This window comes from Sturnus vulgaris, chromosome 6 (assembly GCF_052056855.1).
Source record: "Sturnus vulgaris isolate bStuVul1 chromosome 6, bStuVul1.hap1, whole genome shotgun sequence".
NCBI lineage: Eukaryota > Metazoa > Chordata > Aves > Passeriformes > Sturnidae > Sturnus > Sturnus vulgaris.
The window spans coordinates 34,868,089-34,885,648 of NC_142248.1; the positions used below are offsets into that span (position 1 = coordinate 34,868,089).

At 36.6% G+C, this 17,560-nt stretch overlaps 1 protein-coding gene and 1 long non-coding RNA gene across 3 annotated transcripts in view; both read left to right on the forward strand.

The window, feature by feature from the left end:
• VRK1 (VRK serine/threonine kinase 1) overlaps positions 1-13,291 on the forward strand; it is a 34,689-nt gene extending 21,398 nt beyond the window's left edge. The window contains exons 12-13 of one of the 2 annotated variants that reach the window (XM_088166214.1): positions 2,576-2,666; positions 11,937-13,291. In XM_088166214.1, coding sequence (XP_088022340.1) covers positions 2,576-2,666; positions 11,937-12,019 — 174 coding nt within the window. In that variant the 3' untranslated portion in view covers positions 12,020-13,291. Of the gene's footprint in view, positions 1-2,572; positions 2,667-11,936 lie in introns of both variants that reach the window. The other variant, XM_014872008.2, reaches the window with a different exon arrangement.
• A 3,920-nt stretch (positions 13,292-17,211) lies between these two features.
• LOC148223416 (uncharacterized) overlaps positions 17,212-17,560 on the forward strand; it is a 155,394-nt gene continuing 155,045 nt past the window's right edge. Inside the window, exon 1 of the long non-coding RNA XR_015804228.1 lies at positions 17,212-17,431. This is a non-coding gene — a long non-coding RNA (uncharacterized LOC148223416). The remainder of the gene's footprint in view (positions 17,432-17,560) is intronic.

Consider the following 17,560-nt stretch of genomic DNA (forward strand, 5'->3'; position numbering starts at 1 on the left):
TTTTTATATATATACTTTGAGAACCTTAGGCATGGTCAGCTTACTCAGTTGTCAGAAATATGAAGCACTTAGATAAAACAAGGAATGCTACTGGCCCACTTGAGTAAGTGTTTTCAGCTATCTGCTTCATATTTCAGTGGACTTGATGCTGCATCATGCCAGCTACTGCTAGAGTGTCTGGACAGAGTAAGATTGATGGACATCATAACCTTGCTTTTGACTAAACACCAGGACAGATGACTCTTCCTTCTGTGTTGCGTTTTGTAGGCCTTGTAGGAGCTGCAGTATAGGCTAGGGTAGACGATGACTTAGTGTTTTAAAGATAAGCTCAAAATTCCAGACTTCATTAAAAACTACTCTCCATAATGATAATTTGCCATTGATCAGTAGCATTTTGCCTCTGAAAGCCAGGATCTTCTGTCACGTGCTGAATTTTGTTTGGCATGCTTAATGCCTAATTTGAGAAAGAAAAATGCAGTCTGGCATCCACCCTTGAGAAGACTGTGATCTCTAACACAAAATATTTTTGACATTTTGGGTCTACTGATCTTTTAATCACAGCAGGTCTTAATACACCTATTCTTCATTTCTTTTGGTGCAATCTACTATCATATTTTTTTTAAAACAGTGTTATTTGACATTCTGAAGTTATGCTGTTTCATATCTGGGAGATAATATTTCTAGTTTCTGTGTAAATACCTTCTTAGAATGTAGGATTCTCCTGTGCTATCAGCTAATTGAGCTGTGGTGGGCAATATATGTTACATATAAGCATGATTGTTCTGGAATCTCAGTCATTCTCCAGTATTGGTATCTGGGTAAAAGTCACAGATGTCTGCTGTATTAAAAGTTGGCATTTTATTTTCTATATCATGGCTCAAGTTTCCCCACATGTATAAGTAAATGAAACATAATTTATAGCTGTGCTTGAGATTTTTCCTTTTGTTTGTTTTTCTTCTGTATGGTAAACATGCTAGTTTGGGAGTGTGGTATTCTCTAGTAGCTCTAGACAAACACGAAGCTAGCAGTACCACATATTGAAGGAAGTATTCTAAGCTCTTGACTAAATTATTTAGAGCAAGGGCCACATTTTACTGTTGTTCAGTGCTGAAGAGTGGCTGGGAAATATTAGGAGTAAAGTAGCCTAGAAAAATACAGATCTTAGTGATTTGTGATTCCTTCTAATGTTCAGGTTCAGATGTGCAGGTGTTGCTTTTGTCAGATGAATGCTGCCTGATTTCTACTGCTATGTAATTTACCTGCATCAAGATTAAGAAACCACTTTTTAGTAAATAAGCTTGGAAACAAGATAAATGTATTTTGCTTTTGTGTAATATGTATTGAATATCTGTTTTTCTGATGAGCATTTAAAATGTTTCCTAGTACAATTGGGAGGAATGCATTATCTTTCATATAAAAGCAGTACAGTGCTGAAATAGTCCTCCTTAATTTTGGTCAGAATGAACAAAAGTGTCTGTGTTTATTCCTGCCTAATGCATCACAAATCTGCTGACATGCTAACCTTGGAGTCTTGGCTGGCAGTAATCAGGCCTGTGCACCGGCAGGAAAGATGTACCTAATGCACTCCATCAGTGCAGTTTGCATATGGAAGTTCTCACAGGGGAGCTGCCCTGTGCCAGCTGAGGGTTACCTGCCCACTGCAGTTATTGTATGTAATTATCGAACCAATCTGTTCAGCCCAGCAGGGTTTAGATGGTAATCATGAAGCAACACTTTGGAAAGGAAAGATGTAATGCACTCTCCCCTTCTCCCGTGAGCTGTGTGAAGTTGTAGCCACTTTTAAAGCTGTATTAGTAAAGCTGTAGTCTCACACAATTAAAAAATAAATAAATAAAGAAAAAGGAAAGGTAGAGCTCCTCCAGTGTTCAGTGCTTTACATGTATGCCTGATGCAGGTCAGTTTATCTTTTGCAAAAATCAGGAATACTTTGCAATAGTAAGACTTATTGCAATACACAGATAATAAGAGTTCTATCCATTTAGAAGTTTTAAGATAACGTACCTTGAATAGAGTTCAGATTTTCCAAATACCTCTCTTTGGACCAGAACCCATGGTCACTGTTTTAGAAAAAAGTACTGTCAGTGAGTATTAGCTGCTTTTAAGCTGTGCAAAGAATGCCTTAAGAAGCAAGGATCCAGATAAAGTTGAATTTACTCTGGTGTAATTCTTTTTCTAAAAGCTCAATTAATATGAACTTGGGATAAAATGTTTTTGTGTGTTCTTTAAGTTTTTCAGATTGCTCCTTTTGTAACATTTATTCAGTGTAAGTTAAAAAAACCCCCAGGTTATGATCACAACACCTCATGTTTTCCTACATCAAAATTGCAACTACTAAAGTGATCTGCAGATTGGGGAACTATTGTTTTAAATTGTGTCTGGCTTAGTACCAGTATTCTTGTGGAAATGCAGGAATAAATTTTCTCTATGACTGGACACATTTTATAATATATAATATAAAATAAGGGAATGCCTTGTGAGGATATTGTGTACTATACATCGTCTTTCCTGCTCTTGAGCTCAATTGCTATTTTTTGTTATTTTTTTTTCCCAGAAGAAAAGAAAGGCAACAGCTGCCACCAGTGAGAGTGCTGAGGTGGAAATGGAAGATACAGGAAGTCCAAAAAAAAAGAAAGCTGCTACTTCTAGTAAGTCAAAATATTGTTCTGACAGTCACATGTAAAATGCTGTGGCAGGATACCTTGGCTAAAGTCCAGACCACCACACAGCCACTCACTCCACTCCTCAGTGGGACAGGAGGAGAAAATAGAATGAGAAAACCTATGAATTAAAACAAAGATGAGGAAATCTATTACTATCTACGGCAAACTAAATTCAACTTGGAGAAAACAAACGTAATATATTGCAAATTTAAAATAAATTTGCATAGAGACAAACATTAAAACATCACCTTTCCTTCCTCTTCCTCCAAGCTCAACCTAACTATTTCACCCTAACCCTTATCACTCTTGTTTGGTGCCAGGGTCTTGGAGAGGAAATGTGCTGTGATATCTGCTGTTCCTTCATCCTTACATTTTCCCCTGGCTCCAGTGTGGGCTCTCTCTTTTGAGTTGCAGTCTTTCAAGGAAAAAAAAACAAAGAAAAGAAAAAAGTGGCCCGGTTTTTTCAGGAAATAACCATTTTCTCCAGGTTGGGCTTTCACATGAATTCCAGGGAATATCTCCTCCATTCTGAGTCATTCCTGAGCTACAGGGAATATGGGCTCTGGTGCAATGAGTGCCACTTCCACCTCTGACTTCGGTATTCTGTCTACTGTTTTCCACTCTTCTCCCTGCACTGCTACTCCCTTTCTACCTGTCCAGTGATTTTTATGTCCTTTCTTAAATCTTTGCACAGAGGTGCCACAAACAAATTTGGCTCAGCTTCGACCTACAGTGGGTTTATTTTGAAGCTTTGTCCTACGGTGGGTTTGTACTGAAGCCAGCTGGAAAGGGCTGTGTCAGGCACAGGAGAGCAGCTGGCCTCTCCCCACAGAGGCTAGCCTTGAAGCTGACCTCAGCTTACCAAAACCCAGCCACATGGCCATAAAATACCCAATAGAACCTTTAGCAGTTCAAGTGCTTTTGGTCTTTTGCAGATTGTTTTTTAGATTAACTTTATTTAATAAACTTAAAATATTTCAACTTTCTATGTAAGAAAGGATTATGCTCCAATTAAGTTGTGCCCAAAGCTGGTGGAATTGCTAGGGGATAAAAATTGCTGTCTGAACCCTGTTAATTTCCCAGTGTTCATTCTCTGCTCATTCTCATTTTTGTCCTCCTGTCTTGTCCAGTTCACTGTTAGAACATGCTGACTCCTCAGGATTCCTCTTCACAGAATGTTAAAGCCAAGGGCTAACAGCAGCAGCTTCAAGGAAAGGATTAGCTATAAGGATAGAAAATGCTGAAGCTATTATTTCAATATAATTTGGCATAGTTTCAGTGCAGTATGGAAAAAGTCATGGACAGATAAAGTAGGATTATTGAAAATCCAATGTGGGAAATCTTCAGTAGATCTGTATATAGGGTAAGCTGATGGTAAGTGTCCAGCCAAACTGCTTTATGGATCCAATATTGTAATGCCTTTATGTAAATGGGAACTGAATTCAAGTAATAGCAAATATATTTTTCCTAAAGAATTTTTGATTTATAATTTTAAGTAAAATACCAGATGTTGTCTATGGTCAAATAGACTAAAAATAATAAAGCAGTAAGACTGAAGTCTACTGCAAAACAATTCTCCTTGTTTAAAAATGATTTGATGAAGGAGTATTGCAGGATGGGAAACTGTAACATTTCAAAGACAGTAATAATACTGGTGAGTTCTGGATTTACCCTGGTGTACTTACTTAAACTGTATGGCACGAAGTCCAAGGAACAAAGCTAATGTTACTACAGGAGGTGACTCTGCCTTGGTCATTTTCAGCTGTTCATATTAAAAAATTTTTATTTTTAAGACCACTGATTATTTCTCTTTTTTGAATGCCTATTTACTTACTGATTTCAATTTATTATAAATTCTCTTGTCTGTCAGTGGCTGAAAAAGTGTTAATTGGATTATACTTTCTTTCAAAGCAATAGAATTATTTTATATGATGCTGATACAATTTTAGCATTTTAGATATAATTTAAGACTTTTTAACAAAATACTTAATATAGTTGACTGTTTTCTGGTTGTGATTTGATAGACATGTGCAGAACATATTTTCTTCTCTTATAATACATTATACTGTTTCTTCCTGGGATTGTAGATTGAAATTCTTATGGAATTCCTAAGGAGATGGAAAAGAACTTGAAGAATTGCAATCTAGGTGGTAACATCAGCTTTTTGTAAACAAGGAGTTTTTTTCAGACTAGATAAAGGTGTTTGGGACGCTGTGAAGATTTTCACCATAAGCTTAAAAGAGAAAAACGTCCTCTTGCTGGTTTAATAGAGTTACAGATGAAATGGCTTTAATTTCTCCTTTTTACACTACTCAATTTAATGAATACCAAGTCGAGGGAGTATATAAAATGCTTTCAGGTGAAATGTGATACATGTACTTACTCATTTTGTTCTCTCCAAATTTGGAATTAAAAACTTGACCAAACTATTACATGATTCATAAATCTTTGTTGAAGGAAAGGGCAACTGTTTCATAATCTTTTCTGATTCTGATGCATTTATAGTTTGAAAAGGGCTGATTATTATAGAAATACTTAAAACTCTGTTTCCAAATCTGACTAGTTTTGTGTTACCATGGACTTGTTTCTCCATTAAATGATTTTTCCTGTAACTAAAAAAAAAATTCCTAAAGTTCAGTAAAATGGATATTTTTCTTGATACCTCTTAGTTGTACAATTTGAAGTTGATTCATACAGGAATGCTTTAAAAGTTGTTGAAATTCTATTTTATTGGTTTCTATGGGGCATAAATATATTGGAATGGTGGTTGCTCTTCAGGTATTCAAACATCTCATAACTGAACAGAAAGCAATGACAAGAAGAGCTGTGCAGCCTCTTGCTGTTCAGCTCATCAGCATTTAACCACATCTGACTACGCAGTTTGTCTTGTCCAGTCCAAAAGATTTGTTGTCCCCAAAGGATCCTGATCAGCTGTGTGGCATTTTGGCTACTCTAAGGTGCTCAGTGGCTATAGGAAGTCTGCCAGTATTGAAATCTGCTGGGGCTGGGGAGCCCCCAGACTTGTAGGAAGAGGAAGAAAGAATGGCACTAAGAAAGGACAGGCATCTGGAAATTCTTGCTTCTGCTGTCAGCTGCCCTTGACTGTTCACAGTGCAAGAGTGGCCACATCAGATGAGGTCATTAAAGGCCTTCTCTTCCAATCCTGTCAGCCATCAGTCTTTCTAGAGCAGTCAAGTGACTGGAAACAGAATTTCAGAAAGCTCTTGAGAAACAAGCTGTGTTGGACTTTCAAAATAAGTTGCATGACATTTAGTGAAATTCTTAAATTGTTTTTTGTTTATATTAGCATGTCATCAGCTTTTTTTCCCTGGCATAACAAACCCATAGGCTTTCCTGAAAAGGGGAATTTTGCAAGGTATCCTTTATAAAGCAGTATGGATGACGTTGAACTATTACAATAGCCAATCTATCTCCACCAGGAAAAATGCTGTCAGAAGAGATGATTTCTATTTAAGTGTGAAGCTTTTTCCTCCTCTGTTGCAGCTCCATTTTCAGTGTTAGCTGCCTTCATGTACAGTAGTAAAATGTAGAAGCTTATAAATGATGATACTATTAAAACAGAATACCAAACTTTGGCATACACTGTACATATCCACCAACGCTCATGCAGGGGTGTAATGCATAATATAATAGGGCTAATATGCTTATTTTTGATCAGTTTGGTGGAGTAGGCATCCTTAGTTAAAATCTCATAAATGCTGGAAAAACAAGAGTTTCATGAGAATTTGTGAATAATCTTAGGTTCAAAGCTATAATAGAAATAAAACAACTACCCTGGCAGATATTTTTAAATCTCACGGCTGATGAAGATTGGATTGCAGCAATACAGAATTTTTTTAGAATAGCCTTTTTTCTGTTCTGAATTTTAAAGACAGTGCCTTACCTGTCTCAGCAATGTTGCAAGTTAAATGTTCTACTACAGAAGTTATGTGGTCTGGTTTTAGAAGTTAAAAGCATGTGCTGCAATGTTGTATCTAGAAATTACCAGAAAGATCTGGGTTTTAAACAGAAAAATTCTGTTTTCAGTTGCCTGAAATATTTACAAACTCACTTCTATATTTTTCATTAGGTATATTCAAACACTATAAGAAGTGATGTGACTTTTAATGGCCTGCCCCGAGATTGTTTGAGGATCTTCAAAAGCTATTTAAACTAGGAAAGGTGTGGTAGGAGGTGCTTTTAATTTTAAACATTTTTAAATATTGCGGAAAGGAAGGTTAAAATAGATTTGGTTTACATATAACTTATCTTTGTGGTTCTTCAAGAACAGTAGGGTTTTTCTGACAATTTGCAAGTGAGACATTCAGTGAGAATTGTTTAAAACATGTACCACTAATCATAATAAAGAGAAAAAAATTAGTGTCCAACATGTAAAGTATGGGAGTGTTACTGTGTACTTCTGTATGTGCTTGGAACACAGTTCTTTATATAACCTTCCTTTATATTTTAGGCTTATTATTGTACAATATCGTCAGATCATTTCTAGCACTTAAACACATTTAAAATATCAGTAATTTAGGTTCCCTTTTTACATTTCATGGGACTTTCTTTTGTTTGCTGCTAATTAAAAGTATTAAATTAAAACACCTTGTAATGAAAATTTTCCATGTGTAAGGTTTTGTATAGTGACTTTACATGTAGAACTAAGTATTTTAAGAAAAAAAACCCGCTATGTCAGCTTTTTTGGTTGTTCTTCTATGAACTGAAGATGAATTGCAGTATGTTGAAGTATTGCAATTCAAACTCAGATATAAAATTTGCAAGTGAAATTTTTCCACAGGAAAGAAAAATTGTATTGCAGTGACTCAGATTTTACAGTGAACTAACCTTTTGCGATTGTAAGTAATGTTTTGAATTAAACTGCCTTCTTCCTGCAAATTGCTGTGTGGAGAAGAGGAAGGTTAATTTCAGACACATGCTGCATGGGACGAGGGATTTCTGTTTATGTACAATTGTGTTTTGAAATATCTTCAGTGAAGCAATTTTGCAAATAGAAGTAAACCGGTTTCAGTTTCATATGGAACAATTTTATATTAAAATTTTTTAAAGAACGCTCATACATTTGATGCTATCTGTAAGAAATACATAGGCATAAAGTCATAAATAATAGATTCTTGTGTTCTGATGTTTTCCTTATGAGAATATGAAAAATACTTGCTTTATTTGTTGCAGGAAAGGGAGTACTTGGCAGAACAGAGTAGCTAAAGCAAAGCCCCATCTCACAACTTCACTGACTTTTCTCTCTCCCACATCCCCACTCCACAGCCATGTATTTACTGGAATTCAAGTCCATATTTGCATTCTTCTGGTCTCTCTCTTTTTTTTTTTTTTCTGAGTCGTATTTCTGAATTCTTGTAGAAAAAGCTGCTGTGAAAACAGAATAAGCCAACTAACCACAACTACTATTTGTCACCCTTGCAATTTCTTCAGCAGCTTTACAGTACTGAAAAATGCTTATCTGAGAAGTATTAGTCACCAGGTTTTTTCAGTTATGCAGGAGTTCCCTGGCTGAATTGTGAAAGAGTTTGTCGGAGGACTCCTCCATAAAAGAAGGAAGAGTTTTCTTAAAAGAAGTCTTCATTTTCTTACAATCTTCTTAAAAGAAGATTTTGTCTTTTATCTTCTTTGAAAGAAAGCTGTCTCTTCATTGGCACCATATTCAAACTGCCCAAAGTGATTGGTGATGTTGGTGTTTAACTTACTAAGTGCTGCAGCCTGGCCTGAGTTCCCATTTGATGTTTGCAGCTGGTTGCTGAATGTAGTCTTCAGCTTCCAACACTATTTCCTTATTCCTTCCATATGTAAGGGTTCCATTTTCTTGTTTCCTTTGTCAATCTGATGACTTTAGAATCCTTTTAAGGGGCAATTGAAGGAAAAAGGTCTCCTAGAGAGCCATATAACAAAATGATTTGGTTATTTGATACCAACAAAGACAGGTGAAATACACCTGAAGCACATTTTACAGGAGAAAAGGGATACTATGATCAGGCAGAATTTTGAAGAACTGGCAGTTCTAAGTTCAGCTGCTTTGGAAACCATACATATGTATTTATTACTTAAATTAGTAACAGAATTTTACTTGAGAATAATTTACTGCACTGAGACCTGATGTAGTGGCATATGTAAAACTGTAGATTAGAGACAGTATCATTCCTACCTTATCACTTCTCAGGTTAACTGTGGCAATTTCACATATTTATGTGTGGAATAATTTAATACAGGCGTGTAGTTGCCTGTATTAAAGCAACGTCAGTCCTAATACTGTCCTGCTGTGGCACAAGCAGGTGTCTTCACAGAAATGATGACAGCTTCATCCATGTGGATACCAGTTGAGACACCACATCATCCACCACTCCAAATTTACTGACCTTTGTTTCTTAAAGAGGTAAACATAAAGGAAAATGTGTTTGTAAGATTGTGCACACTTATGCATGGACTTTAGGTTTGGGGTTCTTTTTGAGAAAGGAAACTTTGTAGTGTCTGATCATTGTACTCCACCACTTCTTTTGATGTTAGTTGTTTTATTCAATGATGATGACTACAAATTTGGTTTAAGAGCTACAATTTCTGGAACTCTTGAGCCCATTAGCTGGAGATTGTCATGTACTTAGCCTTTTTCAGGTATAGATTCAGCATGTGGAAGTGATGCAGTTGGCTCACCTTCTAGCATGTCTACTGTTAGATATTTTTCACTTACCTGATGCTTGCTGACAGTCTAAAATCTCTATTTGACTCTGTTTTCAGATATTCTAAACTATGATGTAACTTAGAAGTCACCTAAATCCTACCTGATTTTATCTGCTCAGTTGCTGTGTTTTCATGTTGCCAAATCTCTGTCCTTTTCATCAAAGAGAACAATTTAAACAGGAAAATTGTGACTCTGTCTTTACCAAAGGAACTTCTGAAATTTTATAAAAACTTTTTTGACTTGAGCACAGCTTTATTTCTTAGTCATAAGACTTGTGTGTTTCTAAAACAGTGTACATAGAATTGGAAGACGAGAAAGGACATCTTCTCTGAGATCTGCTCTATACACCAGTCTAATCAATTTATGTTGGTGTTAATCTTGATACATGCTAATATTTTATCTTAAAACCTGTATGATTATTCTAAAACTTCCCTGGTCAACACTACTTGTAATACTTAACTACCGTTACTATTACAAAAGATTTAATAAAGGGGAATATTTTAATATTTTTGTTAGCTAATATGAATTTCCCTTGAGCCTAGTAAGTGTGTTAGCTGCTGTGGGCATGAAAATCACAGTCATTATATGCAGCAACATTTTAACATTGTATCTGTATTTTTTTTACTGTCTTTAGATAAACGAATTAAATTCTATGTTTTCTTGTTGTTTTTGTTAGAGAGCTGGAAATAATTTTTTCTCCCCATTTTTCTCAGACCTTTTTTGTAGGATAGAGCCCAGAACTATACACAGCGCTGCTGGGTTTCTTTTGTAAAGCTTTGTTTTGCGTTGTTCTCTGCCTTCTTGATTAACCCAAGTTTACTCATTGAGCTTGAACGATCAGTGACTCCCACTACTTAAAGGCTGTTGTCGTAAGCAAGCACCTTCTTTCTTAAGGACTTCCATGAAATTCAGTTTTACTTTTCTTTACCTGTACCCTTGACATGGATTGTGGAAATAGATATAGTTTTACAAGCAAGAACCGAAGTAGTTAGTCATGCTATCTTCAAGGAGGAATTTTGGATTAAAAAGAAAAAAAAAAACTAAAAATTACATGACTAGGAGATGAAAAATATTTCAATTTTACTGTATACGCAAAAAGATAGAAATTTTTATTATGTGTAACACTTTTTTGTCAAAGTGACTGCAGTTGAATGCGATTCACAGAAATGAGCAGTGGTGTTTTGTTTTCTTTTCCCTGGTAGTAGGCAGGCAAGAATCAAAGTGCAGGGAGGTTTTCATTACTGCTTTTAGGTATGGTCTCTTTGAACAACCTGCCTGCCAGGTTTACTAGGAATCTTATTTAGATGGGATTATTCCTTACCTTTGTTAATAAAATATTGTCAAGTGGTAGCTTGAATCTGTAGGCGCAGTTGCACTGATAGCTGACCTGATTTAACAGCTGACATTGCCCAACAGAAATCTTCCTTTCTTTTTCACCTGTGTGCATTCCACCTCCTCTTGTATAAACTTCATTCAGAATGCTCTAAGATGTCACATTTCGCTGTGGCACAGTGAATGTGAAATTTAATGTGAAATTCTCACATTAAACTGTGAGACTACCAGATCAAAATTTTGTTACTAAGTCCTAGTTTCAGCTGAAATAGAGTTAATTTTCTCCCTAGTAGCTGGTGCTGTGCTGTATTTTGGATTCAGTATGAGAATAATATAGATAACACAGATGTTTTGGCTATTGCTGAGCAGTGCTTATCCTAAGTCAAGGACTTTGCAGTTTCCTGTGCTCTGCCCATGAGGAGCTTCACGAGAAGCCAGGAGGGAGCATGGCCAGGACAGCTGATCCAAAGTGGCCAAAGGGATATTCCATACCGTGGAATGTCATACCCAGTATATAAAATGAGGGAGTTGGGTGGGAGGGACCAGTTACTACTGGGGGGCTGGCTGGGCATCAGTCAGTGAGTGATGAGCTCTTGTATTGTGCATCACTTGTGGGTTGGGTTTTGTGGGTTTTCACATGTGTGGTAATTCATCTCATTACTTTTGTTATTATTTTATTTTACTTTATTGTAATTATTACTGTACCCATGAGGTTTTTTTTTTTCTTTTTGTCATTCTCCTCCACTTCCCAGTGGGAGGGGAGGGGGAGTGGATGAATGAACTCTCTATGGTAGGTAGTTACTGTCGGGGCTTAAACTGTGATCCCAGAGCTGGGTGAGCTTAGCACAAGGTCCAAAAAATGGCTTAATAGTGGAAAGCATTATAAAACTAAAAGTTGGCACATGGGGAGGATGGAGGGGTGTAGATTTTTTTGAGGATCTGATTCTTTTGGTGAAGATGAGCTAAAAAAATGACTCACCTCCATGTGATGATATTCTTGGAGGAGTTGAGCTACACAACATCTTTTAGGAGAAGGTCAGTGCCCAGAAGTACTTGTAGATTCTCCTCGGTCCATGGCATATTCCCCATCCCCACTTAAAACTCAGTGAATGATTTGAGTTGAGCTATCCTTTTAATAACCAAAAGTATTTTCTTGTGACCTGTTTTTGTTATTTTATTTAACGCAAAGTCTTTTTGTTTTGTTTGAATTGCAGATGCAATTGCTACCAGAACCCAGAAGATGACCTCACCAAAACCCAAGAAAAGCACAGCAACCCGAAAGAGAGTCCAGAAGTAAATAATCTATGGAGCAACAAATTAAGTTGCTCTGTGGTTCATTTCTTTGTTGTTTTTTTGGATGGTTTTGTTTTGTTTTTTGTTGTTTTTTTGTAGCACTGGAATCTTTTTCTTTCCTTTTTAAATGATGAATCCTGTAAAAACATGGACTGCTGTTTGTACCTGTTTTTGAAGAATAAATGTTTTATTAAAATATTTGCATAATTTATGTATACTTAAATACTAATGCAAAATTTTGCCAACTTTTGAAGTGGGGATGCATTTTTATGCTTTATATACATGAATTTATGTCTTAAAGGCAAACTAGAAGAGGTTTTTTCCTGCTTTGTAATGTAGAGATAAAGCCTTATTTAATAGTTTTATTATGGATACTGTATAAGAAACAGCAGTGTTGCATCTGATTTCTCACAGTTTTGAGTAAAGTCATATTGGTGGTCACTTAAATGCGCACTGAGATGAAGTCTGAAAAAGCAGAAACAGCTTTTAAATATGTTTCAAGTGTTTGAATTAAAAACAGAACATAAGGCAAAAATCATGTCCTTCCATTCTAGTTTGGATAAAATGCATTTAAACAATTCTTTGGAAGACAGGTACTGAATATTAGCCATTTTTTGTATAGTGTTTGTGTTTGTATAATTTTTCCAATTATTCACAGTTTTTTAGGAAAGAAAGAGATCAGAATTTCAGATAAAGGGCCCAAGGCAAAGAAAAGAACCGACCAAAACCCAATGCCTATTCTCAACCATTCCCTCAGGTTTTCTTTTTATCTTAGTGAAAAGACTAGAATATAACTGTGAGTAACTTTGTGCAGGATCTAGTTCCAGTGAAATATTGTCTCACATCTGCTTCTCATAGCAATAATGGTTTACCTTTTTAATACTTGAGGAGCATGTAATCTTTGAAATCCTTTTATAAAAGTTCTTCCTTGGTTAGCTTTGAGTCCTCTCTTCAGAGTTATTAGTTTAAAAATAGTGTTGAATTCCAGTGTGAAACACTGCTACTTTTCATATATCTACTGCAACATACACATAATAAGGCATGAACATCATTCTTATCAGGGCAACCGAAGGTTTGGCAAACCAAAAGGAATCCATATGAGCCAGTGAGTGTATTTGTGTGGATGTCCAGCTTGCTTGATTGTATAATGTCTGAGTTGCTACTCATGAGATTAAATAAATACATTGTAGCATGAAATGTTGAATGAATGAATGATGATATGTTTTGTAACAAGGGAATCCGTTGTTTTGAAATAAAACTGGAATACCATGTTTAAGAGGTGCTTTCTCATTTCTGTTTACTGTTAGGCTTGTTTTCCTGGGTATTAGCAAAGTGTAGCTAACAACTTTAAGCGTAGCCTTCTCTTCATTTCAGATGTAAAAATAGGATTGCTAAAGCCTCTCATGTTTGAAACTCCTCAAATCAAACTATCATTTTAATGACTTCATTTAATCATTTTGTTCAGAAAGTATATTACACTGTTCTGAATAGCTATTGTCAGGAAGGCATACTGTATTCTCTTCCTTGTCACATACTCAAAGTTAATGTCATTCTTTTGTACTTCAGTTGTTTGACATTTTATTTTTTTTAGTAATTTATTTACCAGTAAACTTCCTTTGATTACTTTTCAAGTTTTCAAGCACTGTGTTTTCTTTTGACACCACCAAAGCCACATGGAACAAGCAGTTATTTCTATATATTTGAAAATAATGTTTTGAGGTGCTTTTGAACTTCATAAGCCACCCCTACCTCCTCCCACCCAAAAAATGTCCTGGAAATAGACGTCCTGGCAAGTGTTCTGTGAAGGAAAAGGTTGCTTTTTATTCAAGGCGACTGTTGTTTCAGGGCTTGTCTCTGCTCACAAGGCACTGCAAAAGGCCAGGCTCCAGCTCGCTGTAACTGCAGTGGTGTTTAAAGCGTGGGACGGCCAGGAGGAGCGGAGGGGAAGGCTGTGATCATACCCGCAGCGCTGCCGTATGGATCACATACAGTGCGTGCTCGCACACACGTGCTCTCTCTGCTTTGCAAAGCACTGATGGGGAAATGCAGCACTTCAGGAGAGGCGGAGGGTGCAGTCGGATTTTGTTGACATCCCCGTTTGAAAGTAAAGTCCCTAACACAAAAGAAGCAAGCTGCCTTTAGACTGCATTTACTGCTCTTGATGACTCCAGTTGTGTGTAAATATTAGAAAACAGCAGGGTCCTGCATTCCAAGAATCACTTGAGCAGTGCCATGAAGACAAGTGTCCTTACTAGTATTGTAGTCATACTCCCAAGCTCTCCTGCTGTTTCTAATCTGTGCGTGCAGCCGTGAAAAAACTGGACTGACATTTACAGGCACAGCAGGGAGACACTTGAGTAGGGAATGTTAAAGACTCCGCTACCTATGTTTCAAAGTGGCCACCATACATGATAAATCTTCACAGGAGAACTAGTCAGCACTTCAGCTGATGGTGTAATGACGATACTGATAATGAAGCACAGAATGCTTTTAGTGCTTGAACATTTTGCAGACAGATTGTTTATATTTCTCCTAATCTAAAATATCTGGAGAGACAGTCAAATTCAGGATGGATATAACATATTTTTTAGATGGTGCTGGTTTGATAATTTTTACAGGATTATTTTCCAATAAATTAATATAAAATAATAATTCCCAATATTTGCTGCAACTAGCATTTAGAAGGGGGTCAGTTGCTTTCCTGAGCAGTTTGACAGACTTTTCTCACTGTTTTGTCCCAGTGAGCTGCCAGATTTTGGATGCCATAATACCAGTAATGCAATTAGGTTTTCTGCACGTTGTCTGGTTGACTTCTCAGTTAAGAGTTTCTTTCCCTTTGGGAATAAGACTAGACAGACTGTCATTTGCTATTACTAATTCTGCTTAGCATTATCACTGGAGCTTTTTTGTAATTAGCTATCTTAGTTGGCTCTTAAATTTTAATAGCCAATTGAAGCTACATTTTAGCCAAGTTCCATATCTAAATTGCATTCAGTCCATTAACAAAGTTGGTTAAAAGGCTATTAAAACAAAAGCCAATATATGGTGGTTAGCACTTACATCTTTGCAGCAGTAGCAGTACCAGCCTCCAATGAATATTCAAGAAATGGCACTTCCTTCTAGAAAGGAAGTGTACAAAGAATGACCAAAATTTGTTTTGGAAACAAAGGCTGAATATGCAGAATCCTTGTAGAAAAAGTAAATAAATTGAAGTGTGTCTTTTCTGGAAAAAGGTGAGAGAGACGGTGGGGGGGTTGTAGAAGGTGGCAATTAATGGTTCTGCTCAGATTTGACAGGTTCTGGAAAAGCCAAATAAATGATGTTTTTCTCCATTTCAGCGGATCAAAATTATTAGCAAAACCATCTGAAGCACCTTCTGGTGGAATTGTCATCTTGCTGAGTTTAGTTTGTAAAACATCCTGCCAGACATTAAAAAAACTGTAAGCATGCCAGCACATAGGCTCAGAGCACCACTTTTCTAATTGATAGACCCTATAATTTTCTTTTTTACTGAAGACCATGGCTGGATACCTCAGCCTCCCATGTAATTTAATATAGAATCCGTCTGAATTTTTTATCCCTAGTAACATTTTTTTAAATTAGCTTTTTCTCCTCTTTTTTTTTTTTTTTTTTTTTCTTAAGATGTAGACAGGAGATTAACTGTCTTTGGTTCATCCTGTGACTAATAATGCCTTTCTCAGATTTTCTGCTTTAAAAAAAAACTTTATTTTTGAGAAGACATCAGATATTAATGCTGTTATGGCTTTAATAAAGAGTCTACCAGTTGCTGACGAGCTGTTTCAAGGATAGTTTGCAGTGCTATAGGTGATGATAGGTGAGTTATCAGTAGCTTCATTGTAGGAGGTGTGAGGCAGACTCCAGATTGTGTCTTAATAACCAGTATATATCTGCTTTTACCAGCATATGTAATGGGACATCTAAATGAGAGTTTCCATAGTGTACCAGTTGGGTTGTAAAACAGAACACAGAGCTCTTTGAACAAGAGTTAGATCCTGTTGCCTCTAGTGGAACTGTAACATCAAACTGACTGGAAAAGCTCTGTGGGAGTAAATACCAATTTCTTTACCTCCCATGTTGTTTTGGGGGTGCTGGACTCTTTGCAGTGCTGAGGTACTCATGGGAGAAGGAATCTGTTCTTTGTGAAGAGTGATTTCCATTATGCCCTTTCTCAAAGGCAGAGAGAAAGCAGATGTGGTGGGATCAACTTTTTTTGAAAGTCCTAGAGTTCTAGTTGGGATCTCAGATAGCTTTATGCAACCACATGCTAACGCATAGGCATTTCACTGATATTATCAAGATTCAGCAGCTGAAGATTTAGAAAGTTGATTCCATTAATTTTATGCTTCATTTAAGTTCTTTATCTCTGTGAATGGTACCTCTATAGCAGCAGTTTAGGGTTCAGAAAAATGTAACAGCTGTAACTGGCTGCTACATTCCACTACTTTTCTCTACATGGATGTGCCATGTTTTTAAATACAACATCACAAGCAGTATTGCACTTGTACTTCTTTCTGGAGTCTTTGTTTCATCTTATCCTACCAAAACCTGTCTTCTTCCAGACTGGTGCATATCCTGCCCACATAGTCTTCTGTGCCAGATTTTAATGCCCTTGCATTTAGTTCTGCATACAAATACCTGAAATTGTCAAATGGCCCTCAGGTTTCACGGCTTCCTAAGATGCTGTAAGTGAAGCTTTTTCTTCCACATGGAGAATGCTGCAAGTCAAAATCGAGGTTTTGTATTTTCTCTGGAGTACTCTGAAGAGCAAAAAAATTGTGGAGGGACTGTCATTTGATAGAAGAAAGATTGGCTCCCATATTTCTACCCCTTGTCTTGCAAGGTCACTTTCCAACCCTGCAGACCTTCGCTGCTGTGATGGGCTTTCATAAGTATACTCAAAAGAAAAGTGACGAGAACACAGTGAGACAGCTGTGAAGTACAGTAGAAGTGAAAAGAAAATATGCATTTTTATGAACTTTCCTGAACTAATTCCTTTTGCCAGACGACTCTAGACAGGAAGATGCTGGCACAGTGGGGATCTGCATCTGCAGCTTCTGAGAGAAGAAAAATTCTTCCTTGGCAAATGGAGCTAGAATCCCAGAAAATTAAGGATTAATATGTTCATTTATACAGAAGCAGTAGAACACAATAACATGAAATACAACCAAGGAGGATGCATTTAAAAGACAAAAGAGCCCTGGAAAGGACGGTACTTAGCTTTGTTCAGAATGCAAACTCTAACATGCAGTTCTGGGAATTGGTGAATTGCACAGCTTAACATTAAAAGAAATTACTTCATACCACAAGAAATACACGATCTGTGCCTTGAAAACCTGAAGGTACTTTCCTTTCTGTTTTTGCCAGGAGAGGAGTGGAACACTGGATCTACTTGAAAGTAAGTAACCCTCCAGCTAATTTTGTCTACCTGCTGCTAAACCTGAACAAAAATAGTGTAAGTAATAAATTGAATTCCTTTCTGAAAAGAGATATATTTATAAAAAATAATAATGCCTTTGTTCTTACA